Source organism: Mesoplodon densirostris, chromosome 6 (assembly GCF_025265405.1).
Source record: "Mesoplodon densirostris isolate mMesDen1 chromosome 6, mMesDen1 primary haplotype, whole genome shotgun sequence".
NCBI lineage: Eukaryota > Metazoa > Chordata > Mammalia > Artiodactyla > Ziphiidae > Mesoplodon > Mesoplodon densirostris.
The window spans coordinates 21486269-21513367 of NC_082666.1; the positions used below are offsets into that span (position 1 = coordinate 21486269).

Below are 27099 nucleotides of genomic sequence, written 5' to 3' on the forward strand. Positions count from 1 at the left end.
CCAGGGATACCACTGTAACATTCATGTTGTTGAGACCATTCCCCTGAGGAATTTCTTGGTCCTAGCCTCCATTTCCCAGTGGCTTCCATTACCTCATACAGATGGCTGAGAGATAATTGAAGGAACATGTTCACCCTCCTTTGCTCATTCTGAGGAACACACATGTACGTTTACAATTGGAGAGGAAGGAAAGGGGATCTCTCTCGATTTAATAGGTAGTAGAAAAAGCGAGTAGAGTTCATCCATCCATTTTACTCTGTGGAAATTGGAAAACTTTAATCACAGCCACTGGACAAGTTTTTTAAGAAGTCCGAGTAGAGCATTTTAGGCATAAACAGACTGTTTTAATAATTCTTAATCCTACTTACAAAATAGCATGTTAAGATAAAGAATTCTTCAAAGTCAATTGCAGGGTTGAGGTTAAGTGCTATTGGAGAACCCAGCATGTTGTGTTATTTTTCCTGTTGTGATTTTGCTGAACAGAGACTAGTTCTTCTAGATTGTGAACTTTGGTTCTCTCTTCCTAGGAACCTCCTGTTTGTGATCCTTGCCTCTGATAGAATCATTATTTCCTGGATTTATCCATTACTTTGTTCTGGTCCTTAGTTTGTATGTATTTACTGACGTGTCTTCCTCTCATTCTCACAGCCCCACCAGCAGTAGTAGGTATGGCTCCTCCTGTAATGTGAGTCAAGGAAGCTCTCAGCTGAGTGAACTAGACCAGTGTCATGAACAAGATGATGACCGTCGGGAGAGGGACTTGATTCATTCCTGCCACAGCTCTGGCAGCTTCTCCAGAGACAGCCAAGTAGGTTTTGGAGAACAAGAGAAAGCCTTGGAGGCGGCACGTGAAGAGGAGAAGGGAGGAGCATGTGAACCCAAGGAGACGAAAGAAGATGCTACAACCCCTCCACCCCCAGATCTGGTGCTACATAGAGACCACATCCTAGGCCCCCAGGAGAGGTAGGTGATGGCTACCTTGAGGAGCTCACCTGGTTTCCTCAGTACCTGCCCTATGGTATTGTTGAACAGAATGCAGTTGCTTTTTGTTTGTTTCCCTGCAGCTGGGTGTGGTTGTGATCAGGATACTGAGGCTTATCTCTGCACTGCTTCCTTTGCTTTTTGGTGTAGCTTCCAATGTATTTTGAGGATCTCTGAAGAACATTTTAACTGCAGTGTACCAGGCCTTCTAGAGTCTGCAGTTCTTGGCTTACTAGTTGACCCCACATATGACAGCCTTTGAGTCTGGAACTGACCTGAACCTTGCAGGTCATTTCATTCAGAAGAGCTGCTTTGAATGAAATAGGCTTCCCACCCGATTAATGTTTAAATTTCTTTTGTGAACGTTGTTTTTTTCTTTTGTTTTGTTTTTTCCCTGGCTGACAAAACTGGGAAAGAGTTAAAGAATTGGTCTAGAAGCCAGATCTAACCCACCCTTCTGTCTCCCTGGGGCCTAGCAGTATGTCTGGCAGTTGGTACCCATAAGGAGAAAAATTTAAAACTTGTCCTTTTAACAGTCACATAATGAGGCTTAGTACAGAGTTTGAGTATTGTTCTTACTGAGCTAAATTGGTCAGTGAATTGCTGATAGGTTGGGGCAGAGCAGGGTTTCTCATTCTTAGCACTGTTGACATTTTTAGCCAGATAATGCTTTGTTATGGGAAGCTATTGTATGCATTGTAGGATTTTAGTAGCATCCTGAGCCTCTGCGCACTAGATGCCTGGAGCAACTCTCAGTGTGACAACCAAAAATGTCTCCAGATATTGCCAGATTTCTCCTGAGGGGCAAAACTGTCCCTAGTTGAAAACCACTGGGGTAGATTGATAAGGGCTAGGTGTGACTTAAATTCTCAAATTTCAAGGTCATGGGAAGATCAGAGCAGTGAATGCTGATGATGTGGTAAAAGTTAGAGAATGATTGATGCCTCTACTCCACCACTTGAAGGTAGAAACTTATTTTCTGTTTGTTTTCCTGATTTTTAGTCATCTCTGGTGGCTCATCCAGTAGACAAGACATCAGGGAGACTGAGTTCTGGACCAGCTTTTTTACTGGATTGACGACCCACTGAAAGATAGCTCTTTGTCGACCTTGGACTTTAAAGATACTGTTGTCTGGGTAGAGTTTTTGGTCGAGCAGCAGAAGGTGCCTGGCCTTCTCTAATGGCTCTGTCCTCCCAGATCCTAGCTGTGCAAGTGACGTCCAGGCCAGTTTCAGAAGTGCCCACAAATGTTTTAAAACAGTTGAACCAGTTAGGTGGCATCAGAGCCTAGCATATATTTTATGTGTCTAGATGGTGGGTCCTTTTTTACTGCCTTGTCAGTAGACCCCAGTGAGAGAGAGGAGAAGCATCATCACCAAGAATTAACCACTATTCCACAGTTAAGATGATGATGATTTGTTCTAATACAGGTTAGTGTTTCTGTCTCAAAGCTACTTTGTTATATTTATTGTTCCTTTCGCTGAGGGTGGTCCTGAGGCAGCTCAAGGAACAAGATCACAGCAGGACAAGGGCTCTGCCTTTTTTCTTAGCACTTTGATGTAGTCTAGGAATTGGAAAGCCTTCCAAAATGCTTAGTGGAGCAGGAACGGTTTGCAGGAACAAAATTCTGCCCTGAGGATGCTATGTAGAACCCTCAAGGGAGACTGGCAGTCTTGAGAGGTAGGGGGAGAGGGTTACTCCACACCTCTCTGCATGGTTTCTATGTTAGTCATTGACTTAGGGCCCTTGCCATTGCTTCTGGTATCCTGATCCCTGACTGTCCCAATGAGCTGCCTCATCAGGTGAGTGGAAAAGTGGGAAGAAAGAGAGGGAACAGATGAAAAGTTAAAAGGACTTGTCATTTTAGGAATTTTTTTCACATTGGATATTCAGGACTATGCTGTTTTAGTGGCTTGAATCACTAGATAAGTATAGGCATGAATACAACAAACCTTTTAATTTTAGGTATTTGGCAGTTTTGCCTTGAGCACTGTCATGGGCTGATTTTTAAGGAACATTCTTTTCTCTGTTACAAGTTTTCCCGAGGAGAGTGCATCTTCGCCATTTACCCAAGCCAGAGCGCACTGGATCCGAGCAGTTACCAAGGTTCGACTCCAGCTGCAGGAGGTAGGAAATCTGTTGTTCTGGTTCTAGTTGGGACAGTTTTTCCTTTGAAATTGGGAGACATATGGTGCTGAAGAAGCAGTCAGTGCTTAGTCATCTTACAGTGTGCTTCTGGGAATGCATGACAAGTAAGCTAGAGCCTTAAGAGATGGGCAGGTAGCCATTGGCTTCCCTCTATGCTGATTAATGGAAAGCGAGTAGACCTAGTGGGTTAAGAGCCTGAAAGTAAAATTAAATGCTATTTTCAGTACCATTATCACCTGTGAGGCCATTTTATTTTGAGTTTAGGATAGAAGACTATTTCAAGGCCTCTTAGGATTAGTTGTTGTTTCCCTTGGCCAGCCAGTTCAAGTACCACTGGCTGACCTTTACAGGGCCAGAAATTTTACTCAGAAATTTAGTGTTCAGAAGTTTCTATGGGCTCCCCTAATTTAAGGCCCCAAACACCAACACATTAATATCTAAAACAGTGTAAAAAAGTAAAAATAGAAATATTTTTCATTTGCAGCATTGCAAGTTTGAAGTGTCCTTATCTGTGTGTCAGTAGTCACTTTTCAGGCAGAAAGGAGGTTTTTATTTTATTTATTTATTTGTTTATTTATTTATTTATTTTAACATCTTTATTGGAGTATAGTTGCTTTACAATGTTGTGTTAGTGAAAGGAGATTTTTAAATGATGACAGGTGGCTGTCGGTAGTATAATACCTGGCACATACTAAAAATGCAAGCATGCTCACATGTGTAAACACACTTAAAAAGTAATTTATTTTGAAATAATTTCAAACTTAGAAAAAAGTTGCCAAAATAGTAAAGAACGCCCATATCCTCCTCACCAAGATGCCTCTGTTGTTGACATTTTACAACATTTTTGCTTCATCGCCCTCCATCCGTTATGATTAATCTTTTTTCTGAACCATTTGAGAGAAGGTTGGAGGCATGATGTTCTCCTGTTTGTATTTTCCAAAAACAAGGCTACTCTCCAGTATAACCACAATATAACTATCCAAATCAAGAAATCAACAATGACAATACTGTCATCAAGTTCCCATGCAAATTTTGCCAACTGGCTCAACAATGTCTCTTTTCTGGTCCAGGATACAATCTGGGCTGACATGTTGCATTTAGCAGTCATGTCTCTTAATCTCCCTTAATCTGGAACAGTTCCTCAGTCTTTCGCATCTTCAACAGATAGTACAGGCCTTTCATTCGGTAACATATTCTTCATTTTGGGGCCATCCAGTGTTTCCTCATGTCCAGACTCAGGCCATACTTTCTTGGCAGGGATTACACAAAAATGATGGTGGACTCATTTTAGTGAACTGCATCAGAAAGTACATGTTGTCAACCTGTCCTACCCCCTGTAATGTTAACTTCAATCATCTAGTTAAGGGACTTCCCTGGCAGTCCAGGGGTTAAGACTGCATGTTCCCAATGCGGGGGGCACTGGTCGGGGAACTAAGATCCCGCATGCCACACGGCATAGCCAAAAACAAAATCACCCAATGTTTCTATCAGCCAGGTTTCTCTACTGTTCTGACACCATTTTTCCTTTTGTCATTGGTAAGTGTTTTGTGGTACAATACTCTGAGACCGTGCCAGTATCTTGCTCCTCATCAAATCTCCATGTACAGGCTAAGTATCCATGTATGACTCCTGTCTGAATCTACCACCACTAATGGTGGTTGCCAAATGGTAACTTTCTATTTCCATTATCCTTTCTACATTCATTAGTTGGCATACTACTATAAGGAAGAGATTTCCTATCAATTTTTTATTTCTAATTTTTCAGAGTAAGGGTCTTATAATTCTTATAATAAAGGAAAGTAAAATAACTTCCACGTAGAAGAAAAGTTCTGAATGAGAAAAACAAGAATATATTGGAGCAGTTTGTTATGACTTTTTAAGAGGCAGTTCAGAGTCTCTCAAAAAGAATAGCTAAAAACAGTTGCCAAAGCTTGGAATCATTTAGAGAAAAGCAGGGTTTATTTAAGAGAAACCAAAAACCATTGCAACTTAATTGAATACCAGAACAACAGTAAATATATTCTTAACACAGGTCATGTAACTGGAAGTTGATTTAGATGTGCCCAAGAGGAGGAAGATAAGCCAGAGTTTAAAGAAGGGTCTGATAGCACTTTAAGATAGAGACAGAAGCATACCATTTATACTTAAGATGAGGTTTGCTGACAGACTGATGGAGGTTGTGAGACAGTAAGAAGTTAAGTATGGCACCAAAAATTTTTTTTTTTCTGAGTAATTGGAAGTTCCACCTATCTGCCCTAAGATAATTTTTGTTAGTTTCTTATTATTATAGAATTTCCTTATGCAGGTATAAGTAAATATGAATGTATTTTCTAATCCCCCCCCTTTTTTTTAGAAACAAAAGATGGTATACTATACACACTGGGAACATCTTGCTTTTTCACTTGGAGATTCTTCCATATTAGCTCTAAGATAATTTTTTTCTTTTTAAACAGGTGCATAATATTTCACAGTATGAATGTACTGCAAGTATTTAACTAGTCTTCTGTTGATGTTCATTTGGTTGTTTCTGGTCATTTGCTGTAATAAACCATGTTGCAAATGATTATCTTTTATGTATGTCATTTTGCTTGTGTGCAAGTATATCTGAGGGGATATGCATTTGTAATTTTAGTAAATACTGCTCGCCATTTATCAGTGGCTTAAAACAACAAAGGTTTATTTTGCTCGTGCTGCTTATCATCCTGTATGTTGAAGAGTTCTGCTTCAAGTTATCTTCTCTGCAACCCAGGCTAAGGGATCAGCCAGCTTCTAGAACATTGCCAATATTGGTGGTAGAGGGAAAGAAAAAATAACAAATGAAAGAGAACATAGGAGATTGCATTCTGGCTCTTAAAACTTCTGCCCCAAAGACACAGTATGTCACTTTTGCTCACATTTCCCTGGCTAAAGCAAATTATATAACCACGTCTAACTTCAAGCAAATGGTACAGTATACCTTGAAATAGATAGGGAAGGATATTTGTGAAAAGTGTTAATGATTATCCTAAAGGGTATATGCCTTCCACCAACATATACTATTTTTTTAAACGTCTTTATTGGAGTATAATTGCTTTACAATGTTGTGTTAGTTTCTGCTGTATAACAAGGTGAATCAGTTAGCATTCAAAGTGAATATGTTAGCATTCGGTATTTGTTTTTCTCTTTCTGACTTACTTCACTCTGTTTGACAGACTCTAGATCCATCCAGCTCACTACAAATAACTCAATTTCATTTCTTTTTATGGCTGAGTAATATTCCATTATATATATGTGCCACATCTTATGTATCCATTCATCTGTTGATGGACACTTAGGTTGCTTCCATGTGCTGGCTATTGTAAATAGAGCTGCAGTGAACATTGGGGTGCATGACTCTTTTTGAATTATGGTTTTCTCAGGGTATATGCCCAGTAGTGGGATTGCTGGGTCGTATGGTAGTTCTATTTTTAGTTTTTTAAGGAACCTCCATACTGTTCTCCATAGTGGCTGTATCAATTTACATTTCCACCAACAGTGCAAGAGGGTTCCCTTTTCTCCATACCCTCTCCAGCATTTATTGTTTGTAGATTTTTTGATGATAGCCATTCTGACTGGTGTGAGGTGATACCTCATTGTAGTTTTAATTTGCATTTTTCTAATGATTAGTGATGTTGAGCATCCTTTCATGTGTTTGTTGGCAATCTGTATATCTTCTTTGGAGAAATGTCTATTTAGGTCTTCTGCCCTTTTTTGGATTGGGTTGTTTGTTTTTTTGATATTGAGCTGCATGAGCTGCTTGTGTATTTTGGAGATTAATCCTTTGTCAGTTGCTTCATTTGCAAATATTTTCTCCCATCCTGAGGGTTGTCTTTTTGTCTTGTTTATGGTTTCCTTTCCTGTGCAAAGCTTTTAAGTTTCATTAGGTCCCATGTGTTTATTTTTGTTTTTATTTCCATTTCTCTAGGAGGTGGGTCAAAAAGGATCTTGCTGTGATTTATGTCCTAGAGTGTTCTGCCTATGTTTTCCTCTAAGAGTTTGATAGTGTCTGGCCTTACATTTAGGTCTTGAATCCATTTTGAGTTTATTTTTGTGTATGGTGTTAGGAAGTGTTCTAATTTCATTCTTTTACATGTAGCTGTCCAATTTTCTGATCACCACTTATTGAAGAGGATGTCTTTTCTCCATTGTATACTCTTGCCTCCTTTATCAAAGATAAGGTGGCCATATGTGTGTGGGTTTATCTCTGGACTTTCTATCCTGTTCCATTGATCTATATTTCTGTTTTTGTGCCAGTACCATCACCAACGTATACTCTTACTAGTAACGTCATGAGGGTACTTTTTTCTTCCCGGACGCACCAATAGAGTGACTTTTTAAGGTTTTGGATTTTTGCTAGTCTTCTAGGCAATGGTGTCTCAGTAGAGTTTAAATTTGCATATCTTATTATTGGTAAAGTTAAGCATGTTTCATATAAGTAAAGGCTATTACTTTTCTGTGAACAGTCTATTTATATTCTTTGCCCATTTTTCTATTGAGCTTTTGATTCCTAGGAGCTTTTTACTGTTTTAGGGAAATTAATTCTTGCCTGTGGTGTGAGTTGCTAATATTTTTTTCTCAGTGTACCATTATAATAAAGTTTTTTGACCTTAACAAACCACATTTTCCTAATCCAGAAAATGGGGAGAAAATAGTACCTTTCTCTTAGGATTGTAAATTATCTAGTAGAACTATGATTTAAAAAGAGGAAAGTAGGGCTTCCCAGGTGGCGCAGTGGTTGAGAGTCTGCCTGCCGATGCAGGGGACACGGGTTCGTGCCCCAGTCCGGGAGGATCCCGCATGCCGCGGAATGGCTGGGCCCGTGGGCCATGGCCACTGGGCCTGGGCGTCCGGAGCCTGTGCTCCGCAGCGGGAGAGGCCACAACAGTGAGAGGCCCGCGTACCGCAAAAAAAAAAAAAAGAGGAAAGTAAAAAATATATATATATATACTTCAATTACTGCACAGTGTCTTCATGATATAATAAAACCTTTTGATCTAGCTCAGTGTGACTCACATTGTTGTCCATGGACAAGCCTAGTCCAGGAACTGTTTGGTTCTCTAGTCTTTGATAAAATAAGTGCTGAAGTTGAAAGGGAGCATTTAGTGGCAATTTGGATTGCCATGACATCAAGCACATGATCACTGGCCTTGTCTCATTGAATGGGTTATAGACCAAAAATATCAGTCCATGACATATTAGTAATAAAAAACCAGATCCTTTGGAAAAGGAATTTGAAAGGCACTGATACAAACCCTGTATGCCTTTCCAGTTTTACTTCTTTCTGCTACTCTGTTTAGTCAACACTTCAAACATGTAAAATTTTTTATTCAAAGTACTCGCTGTTTCCATGCATAGAATATACTCTTTTTCCTTCTCCACATAGCTAACTTTTCATTCACATCTTTTAAATCCAGTCAGGTGTCAGTTTTTTGGGTAAAGCTTCCAGACTCTGTGCATATGGTAGTCCCTTGCTGTATCCATGGTTTCGCTTTGTGCAGTTTTGGTTACCTGTAGTCAACCCCAGTCCAAAAATATTAAATGGAAAGTTCCAGAAATAAACAATTCTTTTTAAAAAAAATATTTATTTATTTAGGCTGCACTGGGTCTTAGTTGCGGCACACGGGATCTTAGTTGCGGCATTCGGACTTCTTAGTTGCAGCATGCGGGATCCAGTTCCCTGATCAGGGATCGAACCCGGGTCCCCTGCATTGGGAGCATGGAGTCTTACCCCACTGGACCACCAGAGAAGTCCCCAGAAATAAACAGTTCTTAAGTTTTAAGTTGAATGCAGTTCTGAGTAGTGTGATACAATCTTGTGCTGTCCTACTCCATGTCACCCTGGATGTGAATCATCCCTTTGTCTAGCCCATTAAACACTTATTAGCCATCTCAGTTCTCAGATCGACTGTCACGAGATGGCAGTGCTTATGATCAAGTAACCCTTATTTTACTTAATAATGGCCCCAAAGTGCAAGAGTGATGATGCTGGCAATTCATTTTGGTTTTTTTACCTTTCCTCTTTTTTTTTAAATTAATTTTTTCACTGGAGTATAGTTGACTTACAATGTTGTGTTAGTTTCTGCTGTACAGCAAAGTGAATCAGCCATACATACACATGTATGTATGGCTGATTCTGTATGGAGTCTCTTCTAGACTCCATTCCCGTATAGGTCATTACAGAGCACCAAATAGAGTTCCCTGTGCTATACAGTAGGTTCTTACTAGTTATCTTTTATGTATAGTATTGTGTATATGTCTGGCAATTCATATATATGAAAGAGAAGCTGTAAAGTGATTCCTTTAAGTGAAGTGGTGAAAGTTATTGATTTAATAAGGAAAGAAAAAAATCACATGCTGAAGTTGCTAAGATCTATAGTAAGGATGGATCTTCTATCCATGAAATTGCAAAAAAGGAAAAAGAAATTCATGCTAATTTTGCTGTCATACCTCAAACTGAAAGAGTTACGGCCACAGTGTGTGATAAGTGCTTAGTTAAAATGGAAAAAGCGTTAAGTTTTTACAATAAGGTATTTTGTGAGAGAGAGAGAGACCACATTTACATAACTTTTATTACGGTATACAATTGACCCTTGAACAAAACGGGTTTGAACTTCACGGGTCCACTTATATGTGGGTTTTTAAAAATAAACACTACAGTCCTATGCAATCTCTGGTTGGTTGAATCTGCAGATGCAGAACCTTGAATACTGAAGGCCAACTATGGGACCTGAGCATCCTTGGATTTTGGTATTCATGGTGGGTCCTAGATCCAATCCTCTGTGGATACTGAGGGACAACTCTAGTGTTTCAATTGTTCTATCTTATTAATTACTGTTGTTAATCTCTAACTCTGCATAATTTATAAGCTACACTTTATCATATGTATATATTTATACAGGCATCCACTGGGGGTCTTGGAACATAGTCCCAGGATAAGGGGAGACTAGTGTACTTTTGCTAAGTTGGCATTTAATGGAGTTACTCGTTTACTGTTACATCTTTCCTGTGTACTTGTAAGATCCTTGAATGCCAGGGCTATGGTTTTTATTGCTGGTGTTCTAGAGCCCAATATAGAACCTGGCAGAGTGTTTAGCCAATCTTTTATGGATGCTTAAGACGTCAGAAAAGCTCATTAGCATTTCCACAGAAATCTCCATGTACTTCTTTATCTTCTCTTAATTAATTCTTTAAAAAAAGTTTCCCAAGGCCTAGCACCTAAAGCCAATAACAACAAAATATTAACTATTAACATTAGCTATGTTTTATAATTTATATATACATTATATAAAGTTACTGAGTTTGGACAATACTGTGTGTGGACTTAGAATTTTTCTCACTTAGGCATTGTTTTGTGAGCGTTATTTTGGGTTATTAAATATTTTTTGAAAGCATGATTTAATGATTATTAATAGATTACAATATTCCATCATGTATCGATAGATGTTCCTTAACAATTCCTCTTATTTCTTTACTGTTATAAATAATATGATGAGTATCGTTATGCATAAGTTTCTTTTCATTTCTGATTATTTCTTTACCTTAGCTTTCTCAAAGTAGATTCAAATAAATTGCTGAGTTTAAAAGTATGTACCTTGGGCTTCCCTGGTGGCGCAGTGGTTGGGAGTCCGCCTGCCGCTGCAGGGGACATGGGTCCGTGCCCCAGTCTGGGAGGATCCCACATGCCGCGGAGCGGCTGGGCCCGTGAGCCATGGCCGCTGGGCCTGCGCGTCCGGAGCCTGTGCTCCGCAACGGGAGAGGCCACAACAGTGAGAGGCCCGTGTACCGCAAAAAAAAAAAAAAAAAAAAGTATATCCCTTTTATGGATGGACCTAGAGTCTGTCATACAGAGTAAAGTAAGTCAGAAAGAGAAAAACAAATGCCGTATGCTAACACATATTATATGGAATCTTAAAAAAAAAAAAAAAAAAAAGAAGGTTGTGAAGAACCTAGGGGCAGGAATAAATGCACAGACGTAGAGAATGGACCTGAGGACACGGGGAGGGGGAAGGGTAAGCTGGGACGGGGTGAGAGAGTGGCATGGACATACATACACTACCAAATGTAAAATAGATAGCTAGTGGAAAGCAGCCACATAGCACAGGGAGATCAGCTCAGTGCTTTGTGTCCACCTAGAGGGGTGGGATAGGGAGGATGGGAGGGAGACGCAAGAGGGAGGAGATATGAGGATATATGTATACATATAGCTGATTCACTTTGTTGTAAAGCAGAAACTAACACACCATTGTAAAGCAATTATACTCCAATAAAGATGTTAAAAAAAAACGTATATCCCTTTTAAAGCCTTGTGATAAACTTCGACATGTGTCTTCAGAAAGGTTTTTCCAATTTATACTTTCAATATTTAGATGTCTTGCACCAACACTGAGTATTATTGTTTTAGAAATTTTTTGCCAATTTGGCAGAAGGATGGTATCCCGTTGTTTTAATTTGAATTTCTTTGATTATTTGTGATTTGAATATTTCCCATAAGTTTATAGGTCATTTATACTTCTTTAGCTGATAGTGCATTCAATAGACTTTGAGTAAGTGCCGTATGAACCTAGCTACCCTTATGCCATTCCTGTAAGATTGTCAGCAACTTAAGGGAAGAGGTCATATAGGTCATCTCTGTATATGGACTGGCTGAGTACCTGGCCATATGTCCTTAATGAGTGTCTGACATTGCTAATGCTGTTGAGGTAGTAATGTTGGTAGTGTGGGTGGAATGGATGTGATTCTGTACCTTATTTGGCTTAGCTGCAGAAAAATCTGGGGGAGGAGGTGAGACTTTTTAGCTCTAGAAACAGAGACTGCAGTGGCAGCAGGTGGGTGGGTGTTCCAGGTGGAAGGGACAGTGAAGGAGAAGGCATGGAGGTAGGCCATGAAGAAGCCTTGGCAGAAGCTCTTAGGTTGCTAAAGAAAGCTGACGGAGGAGAGTCAGTAAGAAGAGATGGAACTGAGCAAATAGATTAGAAGTACGTGTTTACTACCAAATGTAAAATAGATAGCTAGTGATGGCCGCTGAGCTTGCGCGTCTGGAGCCTGTGCTCCGCAACGGGAGAGGCCACGGCAGTGAGAGGCCCGCGTACCGCAAAAAAAAAAAAAAAAAAAAAAAATAGATAGCTAGTGGGAAGCAGCTGCATAGCACAGGGAGATCAGCTCAGTGCTTTGTGACCACCTAGAGGGGTGGGATAGGGAGGGTGGGAGGGAGATGCAAGAGGGAGGGGATATGGGGATGTATGTATATATATAGCTGATTCACTTTGTTATACAGCAGAAACTAACACACCATTGTAAAGCAATTATACTCCAATAAAGAAGTTAAAAAAAAAAAAAAGTACGTGTTTAAATGGAGCCATCCCAGGAGAGCCAAGACTGAAGCCAGTTAGCTTGAGATGGATCAGCATTTTCTCAAGAAAGATCATTAAGATAGAACGAATCGGCTGTCTCGTGCAAGTTCTGTTCTTACTTGTGACTCTCTCCCAGGCAAAGAGGTGTCCATCTTGTGCTATTATTGAAGGCCTAAAAAATGGATTCCCCTTGGGAAAATAAGGGAGGGCCCTTGAGGACCCCATGTCTTAGGCTTAGTTGCACAAGGAAAGCACTGTTTTTATAATTTTTTTTGTGTGTGTGTGGTACGCGGGCCTATCACTGTTGTGGCCTCTCCCGTTGCGGAGCACAGGCTCCAGACGCACAGGCTCAGCGGCCATGGCTCACGGGCCCAGCCGCTCCGCGGCATGTGGGATCTCCCCGGACCGGGGCACGGACCCGCGTCCCCTGCATCGGCAGGCTGACTCTCAACCACTGCGCCACCAGGGAAGCCCTCTTTCTATAATTTTAAACTCCAGGATTTTGCTCTGATCATGGCTGCCTGTCTTAACTTCTACTACCTCAGCTCATTGCCCTTGTGGAGTCCACAGTTATCCCTCCTTTTTCTTACTGTCTCTCAGCCTTCTCCCTAACCATTGCTACTGTAACACTTAAAAAAAAAACACTAAAGAATGATTTGAATAAGTAAGAAATGTAAAAATATAAAATTATATAAAAAAGATATGTATAATGCAAAGTTTCCCTCCTACTTCAGACTCCAGGCCTCTAGTTCCCACCTCCCCCATCTCATTGTTACCTGTGTCTTATGAATCAGTCCAGAGGTAAACTGTGCATTTATAAGCATGTGTGTGTGCACATGCATGCGTGTGTATATTATACACATTGTCCTTCACCTTTTATTCATTTACTGCTACATCTTGTAGATTTTTCCTTATTACTAATAGAGCTACTGCATTTTTTTAATAGCTGCATAGTACTTCCTTCTGTAGATGTATTATAATTTTTACACTCTGTTCTCTATTGATGGATCTTTAAGTTGTTTCTAATATTTTGCTACTACCACAGTGTCACAGTACAAATCCTGTAGTAAGCCCCAATACTTTCAGACCTCTCTTAACCACAGTTTTTAACACCCCACTTCAAACTTTATGGTAAGCCCTACCTACGAAAAGACACTACTACTGTTTCACAAACCAGACAGACCTCTCTTGGACAAGAGACCTCTGGGCCCCTTCTGTCCTTTGGCAAACCTTGGAGTCCTTACCTGATATCTGAGACCAGAACAGATACATTTTCTACTGGCTGAAACATGGCAGTTTGCTAAAATCCTTTTGTATGAAGACTATGCCTTTTTTTAATGCCCCATGTATTTCTGGGTCAGGAGTGAGGCTTGGTTTTCTCTGGCTCTCTCTGCCACTTTGAGGCCATTACTAAATCCTTGCATAAGCTGTTCTCACACCCACCTTCCTTGTTGAAATGAGATCCCAACTTTTGCATAACTCCCTGTTCACTCATTGAAAACTTTAGTATGTACATCACAGTTTTCCTTCTAATCTCAATTACTTTCCATAGTCCTTGTGGTTATCATCATCATCATCACAGTAATCACATTATTTTTTAAATTATTATTTATTTATTTTATTTTTGGCTGCGTTGGGTCTTCATTGCTGCGTGTGGGCTTTCTCTAGTTGTGGCGAGCGGGGGCTACTCTTCCTTGTGGTGCATGGGCTTCTCATTGCAGTGGCTTCTCCTGTTGTGGAGCACAGGCTCTAGGCATGCGGGCTTCAGTAGTTGTGGCATGGGGGCTCAGTAGTTGTGGCTCACGGGCTCTAGAGAGCAGGCTCAGTAGTTGTGGCACACGGGCTTAGTTGCTCTGCGGCATGTGAGATCTTCCCGGACCAGGGCTTGAACCAGTGTCCCCTGCATTGGCAGGCATATTCTTAACCACTGCACCACTAGGGAAGCCCAGTAATCACATTATTGAATACTATTATTGTCAGTGCTTTACATGTATTACCCAACTGAATTCCTACAATAATTCTATGAATTAGGCTTATGTTATTAGGCCCATTTTATAGATTAAGAAACTGAGGTTTAGAAAGATAGAAACTTGTCCAGGGTCACCTAGCTGGCAAGAGTCAGAACCAGATTCAAATCTAGACCTATTTAACTGCAGAGCCTATGTTCTTAACACTACTATCTACCACCATAATCTTAGAACCCTGTTTTTCAAAGTGTGTTTCTCAGGACTCCAGTTTCTAGCAATGTTAATAGATTCTTTATCATGTGATAAAGAGTTTCATGGTGAAAGAAATTTGGAAAACATTGAGTTCCAGTAGAGTGCAACACCAACAGATTGCTTTATCAAAGGACTTCTCAGAAACTTAAAAATATTTAGGCTTCTTTTGTTTCTTCAAGAGGGAATAAAAAATGCACAGCATTAAACTTTTTTGACTATGAAACTCTGTTTTGGAAAAGCATCCTGTAGGAATCATTTTCCAAGGAATGCACTTTAGGAAAGTCTGTCTCAGATTATTTCATTGTCAATTCATTAAAACTATGTTTGTGAAGGTCAGTCAGTGAGCTCATCGCTACCTAATCCTGTGGTTGTTTTTAAGTCTTTATCGTATTGGACCTTGCTGCAATATTTGACACTCCTGCACACTCCTTGTTTTAACATCTAAGAAACCATACCCAATGCTCATCTTCTCTGATGTCTATTTAATTTCCCTTTTCTAAATTCACTCTTTGCTTGCTTATTAAATGTCTGTGGAGAAATTGACAATATCACCTGAGCCTCTGAAGCAAAAAGAAGTTGTTTGTTTTTATAGGGTGTGGGAGAAGCTTGCCCAGTTGGTTAGTAATAAAAGCATGCTCTTGAGCTGCCAGTTCTTGCTATAGCCTGATAGTCTCAGCCCCTCCTTTTCTGTTCTTCTAATGTACAAATCTAGCTCAGTCTTTGGAACTTAACTGTTTTGGTAAAAACTAAAATCTTAGGCAGAAAGAAGTTCCAGAGATGAAGCTGAGTGGGCAGTAATGATATCCTTAAGAAATTAAGATTTAAGTATTCTTTTACACATGAAGAAAAACCCTCTACCTTTCCTACCCCCATCGGCACTGAACAGAGCAGAAATACCCAGAAAGGATTCAAATGATCCTTCTGCTCATGAACTCCATTTCTGTTAGGCAACAGGCCAAAGCAGGGATGAAAGCTGAGATTGGCTTAGTTCTCTTTCTCTAAAGCCACCAGCTGGATGGAATGTTCCCTCTCCTCTATTCCAAAGGCTCTCTACAAAGGAAAGGAAAACACCAGGGTGCCTGGCTTCTGGTTCTGAATTATCTCCTTTCTTCCCCTGCCTTTTAAATTCCCTATGCCACCAAAACCCTGATTTTACCTTTTTTACCTTTTATGGGCTGAGTTGTCCCCCGCTCCCTGCCTCCTATGTTAAAAGTCGTAACACCCAGTATCTTAGAATGTGATTGTATTTAGAGATAGGGCCTTTAAAGAGGTAATTATGATACATTGAGGTAATTTGGATGAAAAATCCAAATTACATACTGAAATCTGACTGGTGTCCTTGTAAGAAGAGATTAGGACATACGCATACACAGAAGAAAGGTCACGTGAAGACACAGAGAGAAGATGGCCACCTATATAAGCCAAGGAGAGAGGCCTTAGAAGAAACCAACCTTACTAATACCTTGGTCTTGAACTTCTAGCCAACAGAATTGTAAGAATAAATTTCTGTTCCTTAAACCACCAGTCTTTAGTATTATGTTATGGCAGCCCTAGCAAATGAATACTTTACAAGGCAGAAGGGAGAAGAAGATGGCACAGAAGCTTCAGTGTTTCTCACGTGTGAGTCTTTATTTCCCGAGGTCTAGTTGGTGGGAAAAATGTGTTCTCTAGGCTGGTATATGCAGACCCATTCATGATGCCCAGTGTCTTTTGTATTCGTTTACTCTTATCCCTATTACTAATAAAACTTAGGGCTCAACTAGAAATAGAAAGAGCTGGGTTCTTGCAGTAGCTTAGTCTCAAAATCTGAGAGAACTTGAATAAAGCACTTCCTATTTCTTAGTCTCCTTAGCTATAAAATTAGGGATAATGACTTCGCCTCTCACAGAGTTTTGGTGAGATCATAGAAAAATGCATTTTTGAGGGCAAAGCTCTATAAACAATTGCTTAAGTCACCAGTGGGCCTCTTATTACAGAAGTGTTGGTTTTCAGGGCTTTCTCATGACCTTCTTAGCCTAGGCCTTAGCGACCTGCCAAAGGTGTTTCTGATCACAGCTGGAGCCTTTGCTGCTGAGTGGGAACCCAGTGAAACTGCTTCTGATGGTTAAAGTGGCAAGGAGCCAGTGCCATAGGATTTCAGGCTTTTACAGGGATCTAGACTACCAGATGGCATGGGGGTTCCTGGGAAAACTTGCCATGTGGATCACTCAGATGAGGCTGTCTATGTACTGGTGCTTCTCTGGGACCTGCGAGGAAAATGTCAGTGGAATGCCTTGCCTGAGGAGTCTAGGGGAGCAGGCCAAAGGCTACCCTGGGCACTGTAGGAACATTTTGCAAGAGCTGCTTTTGTGTACTTGTCAGGAGAAATGCTTAACATTTCTCAGGTTCCCCACCTCCTCTGAAATATTCTGAACACATTTATGGCCTGGATCTGGGTATTTATCAGTTATTGGTCTTCTATAAACCTTAGATCTCGTTCTAGGCTGTGACTGAACTTTGTGAATTATAAGACATCACATCTGGGACTGGAATTTGGGGCAGCTTGTTTGAAGGGGTGGAGTTTGGCTCCGGTTTCTGAGGAGCAGATCAGCACATTTCTGAGAAATGCCGTGACATCATTAACCTACCTAGAGTCTGAGGAGGGTGTCAGATACCAGCAGCAGGCCTCAGCTCCAGCTGGCGGTATTTTCTGGACATAGTGTCAATAAAGGGAGGTACTTTGTAAACTCTTATGGAATAAGTCTGATTGATACCGCTGTACAAAATTACTTGCTTCCAAATAACAAGTAAAGCAGCCCTTCTTGATTTCTCCTACTTTCTCTGACTCTGCTGCTTATGTGACCACACAGTCATTGGGAACATTTGATCCTGGCTGTGAAGGAATTCTTGCTCTGTAAGAGAAAATTCTTTTGCCAAAGTTATCCAAAAGGAAGCAGCTAATATAATTATTCCATTTTAAATCAAGCCAGCTAATAAGTGGGTACCACTGGGTGCTGTTGGGCCATTTGCAAGACATTTTCTTATCATTTGTGAGCTTGTAGGCCAGAGAGTAGATAGAAGTAATTACCAGTTAAATATTTAAACACTTTTTTTCATCAGATACTTTTCTTCAGTCTTTATGCTCATTTTTCTCTGCAGCATTCCACAATGTTTTTGAAACTCCCTACTTGTAGCTTCCTATTTTCTTGGGTTCTTCCAGTTCTTCCTTCCTCTCTTACCTTGCCTGTCTCCTTTCCTGTCTGTCTCTGTCTCTTCTTTCTACAGAAGGCATCTCTTTGAATCTCAAATCTGCATTTCCTCAGCCTCTAATCCAGAGTCATTAATTGACGTACATTAATTGAACTACCGTATGGCCGGTATTGTGCCTGATCCTGGCCTCTGTGCTAGGCAGCCAGTAGACTTCCAACTAGCCTTTCTAAGTAGATGATTCCCAAATATATACTTCTGACCCTCCCTTTTTTCCTTAGGTTCTACCCTTCATATCTAGTTATCTACTAGTTATTGTCACCATAATTTCCCAATGTTTGAAACTTCCTTCCTGGGCCTATTCCTCTTCCTTTGTTCTCTGTTTGTATGAAAGTCACCATCATTCTTCCAGTCACCCACTCAAAATGATGGTGTCATTCTTCCTTCTCTCTTGCCTCCCACATTAGATCGTTTGCCAGATCTTGCTCTTTTTCTCTCTGTGATTTCTTTTATCAGTCTCCTCTTTGTTCCTCTCTGCATTCAGGTCCTCTTTACTGCTTAGACTATAGCGTATTAGTCTTCCAATGGTTTCCTTGCGTTTATTTTTCTTGGAATCCATTGTGTATACCACCATCAGATTTACCTTCCTGAAACAGAGTACTAGTCATGGCTACCACTTATGCTCAGGGTTCAACTTAGATGTCACATACTTGGAAGCCTTCCGGAAAGTCCCCAGGTAGAGTTAGATACTCATTTTTCTATCTTTCTATAGCATTTCATATACAGTCAATTTTAGTGTTTATCACACTGTCCTGGAATTGTGTAAGCATTTGCCCTCAAGATTATGTATTTCTTAAAAGAGTATCTACTACATGATTCCTTTTATATTAAGTTCAGAAACAGGCAAAAGTAATCTGTGGTGTCAGACTTCAGGATAGTGATTATTTTGGGGCGAGGGGGTTGGTAATAACTAGATATAAGTGCAGTGGGGCTTCTGGAATTCTGATGATGTTCTGTCCTTGATCTGAATTCTGTTTACGTTAATGTACTTTTTTTTTTTTTTTAAGAAGGATATTAATTTATTTATTTTTGCTGTCTTGGGTCTTCGTTTCTGTGCGAGGGCTTTCTCTAGTTGTGGCAAGCGGGGGCCACTCTTCATCGCGGTGCGCGGGCGTCTCACTATCGCAGCCTCTCTTGTTGCGGAGCACAGGCTCAAGACACACAGGCTCAGTAGTTGTGGCTCATGGGCCTAGTTGCTCCGCAGCATGTGGAATCCTCCCAGACCAGGGCTCAAACCCGTGTCCCCTGCATTAGCAGGCAGATTCTCAACCACTGCACCACCAGGGAAGCCCACGTTAATGTACTTTTGATTTGTGTACTTTTCTGTATGTATGTTATAATTCAATAAATAACTTAAATAAAAGCTAGATGAAAAGAGCATGGAAATACAGAATAGGGACTGTGCCTACTTAACTTTATATCCCTGATGCCTGGCATCCAGCAAGTCTTAACAGATATGTGAGTGAGTGAATAAGTGAATGAATGAATGAATGAAAGGTTTTCCCCCCTCAAAAAACATTAATTTTTCTTTACACTGGTAGTTAAATTATAGTTTCAACTTTTTAGCTTGGCATTCATGACCAACCATGATTTTCTAACCTACTTTTCTAACCTTTGTTAACCCAGAGGCCACATTATACAGTTGAAAGAAGTTGAGCCTTGGAATCAGAAAGAGCCTGAATTTGAAATATGGCTCCACCACTTACTAGCTGTGTAACCTTAGGTTTAGGCAGGTTACTGAGTATCTTAGAAACTTAGTTTTCTCATCTCTGAATTGGATATTATTTGCCTCAGTGGATAGATACGGATTAAATAAGATAACATATAGAGCAAGACCTGGCATGTTGTTAACATTCAGTATATGTTAGTTTCCGTTCCTTTCCAGCATCACACCTTCCTTTTTGTCCTTTTCATATCTTTGCTCATCCTATATCGTCTGCCTTTTCTTCTCTTCCGTTTCCACATATCCAAATATTATTCATCCTTCAGGATTAAGCTCAGCTATCACCTCTTTCACAGAGCGTTCCCTGATTCTCTTCCAAACCAACACCTTGAACGATGCAAATATTTTCTCTTACAAATTCTCATACATTTCGCCTGGGTCTCTTATGACACATATTAGTCACTCATGCTAACCTTTAGGAATTGCAAAGGCTGCCCTCTCACTCCAGGCCCAAAGAATAGGCACTCCAATTGTAATGCTGGAGGAATAAACTGGCAGTTGGAATAAACTGGGGCATGAAAAAGCAGGTTGAGAAAACTGATTTGGGCCTTTGATATTCTTTTTAGTACCTCCTCCTGCACAGGGAGAAATTCAGATGTCTAGTCAAGGATGTGGACCCAGGAGCAAAGGGTCAAGTTGCAAACTGCTTGACTTGTCTTTTGAATTGTTCTTCTGTTCAAGATGTCTTTATGGCCCAGCCTGATTTATCAAGGTAGGAGGCCTTGCAGGAGTTTGAGGCTGAACCCTTAAGAATTAAGAATGAATATTCACCTGGAGTATCTTCTCTGTTTAATATGCCTTGAGGGCCTAGTACATTTACATAAAAAAAGAGTTCAGTGATTCAGAGATCCTATTCCTGTCCACTTACTTTCTTGTTACTTCTGCTTTCTACTTGCATTTTCCTTGCATATATGTAGGCTTTAACTCCTTTCCTAGATTGCACTTGAGGTCAGGAACTAATTACAATCCCTAGCATAGCTTCTGATACTTAGTCAAGCAAAGTTTTGTGGGGAGATTGCTTAAAAGTATGAAGTGATATTACAAGCCCGTAGTAATTGGTTGCAAAGGGAATGATTAATGCTTATAACAAAATAGTTGTCATAAGACTTTAAAGTAAGGAGCAAGCCCTTTGAGTTAAGGCAGTCAGAGAAGTCTTGTCAGAGGAATTCCCAGAGGGTGCTAAGTCAACAATTGTTATTAAATATTAGGAAATGTTCAAGAAATAAAGTAATAGCTTAGAAAGATGGAAATCAAGGGGTAACTTGCTTCCTGTGTTTACAAACATATGTCATTAAGGAGATCCATGATTCCTTGTAAGTGGCAAGTTGTGTTCTTTCCATAAGCAATGCAGCGGAGATTTACCACCATTCCAAAACAGGCACGTCCTGAAGTACAGTCACAGTGTATAAAATAAGACATCTTGAAGCCAGAAGGAAGAGGTAAGTTGTAACAAATAATCTTCCCCATTTCTGTAGGCTTCTATTTCCCTTTGCTGGTTGTCATCTTCAAGCATGCTAGGGAAATGTGTTTATTTGGTCCACACCTGAGGACATTCAGACATAAATAGCCAAAGATGATAAGTTAGGAAGGGCATTCTGGATGAAAACCAACATCCTGGAGCATTTCTTATGACAAGTGAGATAAAAGCTGTTGACTGGTTTCTACCCAAAATACTCTTCCTTTTTGGCTTTTGCAATATCTCTCCCTCCAAGTCCTTTTCTTATTTCTGACAGCTCCATCTTTGTTTCCCTTACAGCATTTCTTTTCCTCTGCTTGCCCCTTAAAACTTGGTGATTCCTAGGGTTCTGTTTTCAACCTCATTCTCTTCTCTAGATAATCTCACCCATATTTTTATCCATACACTGTTGAGTCCCAAATTTCTTTCTCTACCTCAGTCCTCTTTCCTGAGCTCCAGACTTATGACAAGGTGCCCATGGATATTGTTACCAGAATTTTCACAGGTACGTGATGCAGTATGTTCAAACTGTGCTCATTGTTTTTTCTTTCTCCTCCATCTCCTTTCATGTATGTTCTTTATCAGTAAATGGTACTATCAGTCACCCAAGCACAAGCTCTAACACTCCTCATAATATGGGTATAACAGCACTTCATATCATAACATTTCCTCCATTAGGTTATGAACTTCCTAACGGCAAGGATTATATCTTTTCATCATGCCTGGTATTATGCTTAGGTACTTAATAAGTATTAATTCTATTATTTATTTTTTTAAATTTTTGGTAGAATTGTATCAGTAATGTTCAAAGATACTGTATTAATTTGCTAGGACTGCCATAACAACGTACCACAAACTAGATGGCTTACACAACAGAAATTTATTGTCTCACAGTTCTGGAAGCTAGAAGTCCTAAAATCAAGGTATTAGCAGGGTTAGTTTCTTCTGAGGACCGTGAGGGAAGAATCTACTCCAGTTCTGTCTCCTTGGTTTGTAAATGGTCTTCTTCTTCCTGTGTCTCTTCATACTGTTTTTCCTCTATGCCTATCTTTAGGCATAGAGGAAAAACAGTATGAGGAAAAACAGGCATAGAGGAAAAACATAGAGGAAAAATATCCAAATTTCCTTTTTTATAAGGATACCAGTCATATTGGATAGGGCCCACCTTAATGACCTCACTTTAACTTGATTACATCTGTAAAGACCCTGCCTCCAAACAAGGTCACATTCTGAGGTATTGAGGATTAGGACTTCAACACATGGATTTTGGAAAACATAGTTCAACCCATAGCAGACACCAAAGTAGTTTTTACTGTTTGGGTTCCAAGTCTTGCTTTCTGACAAGCACTTGATGAGGTTTTTAGCATCCTCACCATACTGGTTTTTACTCTCTGATAGCACTCTAAACAGGGTCATATGGAAAGAAAGAGAACGGGATGGCACATTCAGTGAGTGTAAGGAATTTGGTTTGACCAAACTTAGGGAATCGGGGTGCTTTGGATCCCTCGAGACATGGACAGGTCAAGAAAGAACTTTGATAATATGCCAAGGAGTGAGCATGGGCTTTTTCCCTGAGAGCAGTCACGGAAGGATTTTAAGAAAATGAATGACAAAAATCTATCTACATTTTAGAGATATCCCTCGAACAAATTGTCAGGAATGGATTGGGAATAGGGAGGGGTGAGAGGGAGGTGGTTCTGGAGGAATAGAGATGAGGATGAATATTTTACAGCCACTTGGGTGAGAAATAATGAAGCATAGCCTAAGGGTTGTAGAGAAAGGGACAGATTTTATAGGTAGGAAGGTAAAATAGATTAGTCTTGGTGACATGAGGTAGGGGGACAAAGGGTTTTGCAGGGGATTCTGTCATTGGATGGAGAATTAGAATATAGGGGTTCCAAGGATCTTGTGTCTGAGCAGAGCGGTCATCTCTGTTTGTGATTGGCGCGGGTGAGCTGGCGGCCTAGGACTCCAATGCCAACCCCAGCAACAGGCTTTCCCTTGGCATTCCTTGCTTGCAGGCTGAATCTAGCTCTTTCTCTCTCCTGACTCACCCAGTTGAGTACTTCTCTTTCTCCCCTATGCTTCCCTGTTAATCTGTCAGAGATCCCCAACTAAGATTAGGTCTCCCTTAAGTTTTCTCTTCCCCCTTTGCACATTAACTAGTTTCCTATAACTCAGTGCCTTGTACCAGATATTTCTGAATATATGGAGAATACTACAGGGAAAACCCCTCCTCTTTGGGGTCCCTTCATTGAGTCCCAAGACACTTGAGATTTGTATGTTGGCTAGGGACATTTTTTTTTTAAGATTTATTTATTTAATTTATTTTTGGCTGCGTCGGGTCTTTCATTGCATGTCCTGCGGCATGCAGGATCTTTCATTGCAGCGCATGTGCTCTTCGTTGTGGTGCACAGGCTACAGGACGTGTGGGCTCTGTAGTTTGTGGCATGGGGGCTATAGTTGAGGCGTGTGAGCTCAGTAGTTGTGGCACGTGGGCTTAGTTGCCCCACAGCATGTGGGATCTTAGTTCCCTGACCAGGGATCGAGCCCACGTCCCCTGCATTGTAAGGCGGATTCTGTATCACTGGACTACCAAGGAAGTGACTAGGGACATATTTTGAAAAGCTTATAGAAATAGGGGCCTACAGCAAGAGAATTTTCCAGAATTGGGTTCACTCTAAGGTATATCTCAGAACAAGCCACAAAGAACCAAAGGGGATATTTGATCAATATTAAGCCAGTTAGAACATAGTCTCTTTTTAGTACAAGAGGTTCATTTCCCCATGAAAAGTCAAATTTTGGGTTCCCGTTAGAGAATCCTCAGCCTATGGTCCCTTGGCTTCCTTGTGGTATAGAGATCGAGGCAGGCTCAGTGCACTTTGTGGATTGCGCTGGGACATACAGAAGCAGATACTAGTTCAGCACCAGTCTTAGTCCTAAATCTGGGAGCTATGACTTTGACTAGGTTTATGTAAGAGGGCAGTGGACATGTAAACTGCTTGGCTTATATGAGTATTTGATCATTTGCTCCTCGAATGGAAATGGGACCACAAGCTTTGGAGGTGTAGGCTGGAAACCTAACTGTATAGCTGGGCAGTCCTGAAGAGTTTATCAGCTCTTTAGCTTCAGGATTTTGCTACCAGAGATGGTGCTTGACCTGATTATAGAACTGAAGTTTGTCAGCAGTTTGTGACTCCTTAGGCCTGCCTTGCAGCTTGTCAAGTCTGATTTAGGCTGTGTAGCAGCTATGTCTTAGCACATCAGTAAAGTGAACCCATCTCTGCCAGGTTCCTCACTCCCCTGGGGGGGGCATGTTCCTGAAGGAAGAAGGAAAACCACCTCCCGTTGCCCATCATTCTCTGCTGCATGTAATTTCTGAGTAGTTTATAGAGGACATAATTCCACAGGGGAAAAAAAGACTTTTCTCTGCCACCAGAACAAACCGTTTTCCTCATGAAACAGATCCCAGCTGTGTGACCATATACTGGCCTGTTCGTGTGCTTCTGGCTTTACTTAGTGGTAGAGAAGGAAGCATCACAAGCTTACTCCTGCATAAGTCAGACTTGGGTTCCACCTATCCTTTGCACCCTGCATAAGTGATTGTTAACACTGGGAGAAAAGGTAGCACCTGCTGGTTCTGACTCAGCCACTCTCTGGCAGTGACACCTGAAAGGCAGGCCAGGTTTGGAGCAGGCACATTCTTTGCTTCAGAACCAGTTGTATCTGGCCCCAACAAGACCTAGATTGGTTTGTATGAGAGGATAGAATTGTGATTGGTGAGCCCCTCCTCCAGTTTCCTTGTGACACCACTCAGATGCTTTAGCTGAAGATGAATTTTGTGCACCAGGTGGTCTTCTGACTAACCCACCCGTTTGGTCCCCTTTAGAGCTCCTGCAGCTCTGAACCTTCCCACAACTCTGCGTGAGTGTCAGTGTCTCATGGTTGAATTTTCATCTTGACTCATCTGTCTCTAGGCGAAGATCCCTGCAAAGATTTAAATTGGGAACCAGACCTTGAGACTGTCTGTTCAGAGCATTTCACAGCTTCGGGATAAATGCCTTTTCCTTCTTAACCCAATCTGTTTTTCTAATTCTGCCCAGCCAGCTCTTGAACAGCTCTGCTTTGAGGAAGCTTCCCAGCTAAGGTGGGTGCTTGTGCTAATTCTTACCTCTATAATGCACCCACATCCTTTTGGCCTGCCCAGGATTCCCAAGAGACAGATCCACTGTGACAAGGGAGCTGCAGTTTGCTCACATGGCTCAGGAAACAGAAATTGCGTCTATCCCAAAAGACTAGTCCCCTAAGGAGGTCTGATTGTCCTTTGGTCATATGATGTCTGGCACTCTCTGGGCTTGGTTGAACAGTGACAGAAGGAGCCCTGCTTTTTTACTGAGTTTACAGTGACTGCTATTTACCACTTTCCCACTTATGCCCCTTCTTTCTTTCACTGAAACATGGGAAGGTGGAAAGATACAAAGGTAATTTATGGTCAGAGCCATATGAGGGCTCTTGTGAAGTTTGAAGACTGGAACTAGAGATAGCTGATATGTTGTGCCTCGTGTCCTAAACACGTTTTCTCTGTCTGAGCCTTTGTTTTTCTGGAAAACCCAAACTGCTCAGAAGATGAACTGAATGTGTTTGAGTAAGCAGATGGACAAGACTGTCACATTAGCCTCAATTATAGCCTCTGGAGGTCCTAGCCAGGTCCTGGAGCCACTGGTGGATGAAGCAGGAAGAAGTAGGTTCTTTGGGCAATGTCCTACCTCTGAGGATCTTTCCCAGTCTTGAGAATTTGATCTTCTCTTGAGTCTAGGAAGCTCAGACCCAAACCTGGTCATGACAGCCACTGCTCCGAGCTCTTTATGAGTGGCTGCAGAGTTGGGGGAGGGAATTCTGATTTAATCAGTCTTCCCTATATTTCTTGTTTTAAACCCTTTACCTCTTTCTCCTGGCTGAAATATATGAGGAGTTTCACAGTAAATTTGCAGTGACTTCCACTGAAATTTGACAGTTTTCAGGTTTTTTTTTTTCTTTCTGTATTTAGATGCGGTTATGGTTGCACTGTCAGCCCTTATCTCTTCTGTCATCCAGCCAGCTCTCGACTGGGTTAGGAGGTATTTGCTTTGCTGTCAGTGTTGGCTGAATAATGAGGTGGATGGTTAAGAAATGGGTTGTGTAGTGTCTCTTGGAATCTAAATTTTTTTCCTTGGTTGAGGGGGAAGCAATGTTATTGGAAGAAGGCAGTAGGGAGGCAAATGTTGGCTCTGGATTCAACGCTTTCTCCTCAGGATCTTGGATAAGCTAAGGAAATCATTCTTAATTTAAAAGCTTGTTTTATCTACCATATAGGGCTGCCTTTTCTGTAATGACAGATTCCAGGGTGGCCCCCATAGACCGCTTGATTCCTGGCTAACGGGGCCTTGTTCTATTGTGCATTGTCATGAGGAATGTTGCAGGGCAGCAGAAGTAGCAAGGTTTGAGAGCCTGGTTTGGGCCTGATGGGTGAATCAAACTTGCCCACCTGATGTTAACCTGAGGAAGAGGAGGGGGGCTTATCTTATTAGATCAGGCTCAGAGGAGGTAGAATAGGAATGGCTTCACTGGATTGTTGCTGGCTGATTGAAGCCCTATATTGAGAAGAATTCTGAGGTTCTCTGGGCTCAAACAGTGTTTTTCCTGTCCAGTGACTGCAGAGTAGAAAGAGGTATCATATATTTCATATTTTTGTCAATGCTCCAGGGCTTCAAGGGTCCCTGGCTTATGTTGTAATGAGCAACTTGAGGGCTCTTTGAAGATAAGGATATTTAATTTCCTGATGAAATTCAACTAGAATTTCCTGATAATTCAACTAGAATTGTTGAGTTATTAGGAATTAGGGCCACATGAGAACCGCCTGACCAACCAGTCTCCAGGGAGGTGGGGTTGCAACTGGCAAAGGACTGGGACATTTGGGACT

At 41.0% G+C, this 27099-nt stretch overlaps 1 protein-coding gene across 3 annotated transcripts in view; it reads left to right on the forward strand.

The window, feature by feature from the left end:
• Positions 1-27099, forward strand: part of UNC13B (unc-13 homolog B) — a 220811-nt gene that overhangs the window by 125798 nt on the left and 67914 nt on the right. For all 3 annotated transcript variants that reach the window (XM_060100767.1, XM_060100768.1, XM_060100769.1), the window contains 2 exons: positions 649-963; positions 3017-3107. In XM_060100767.1, the coding sequence (XP_059956750.1) occupies positions 649-963; positions 3017-3107 (406 nt within the window). The remainder of the gene's footprint in view (positions 1-648; positions 964-3016; positions 3108-27099) is intronic.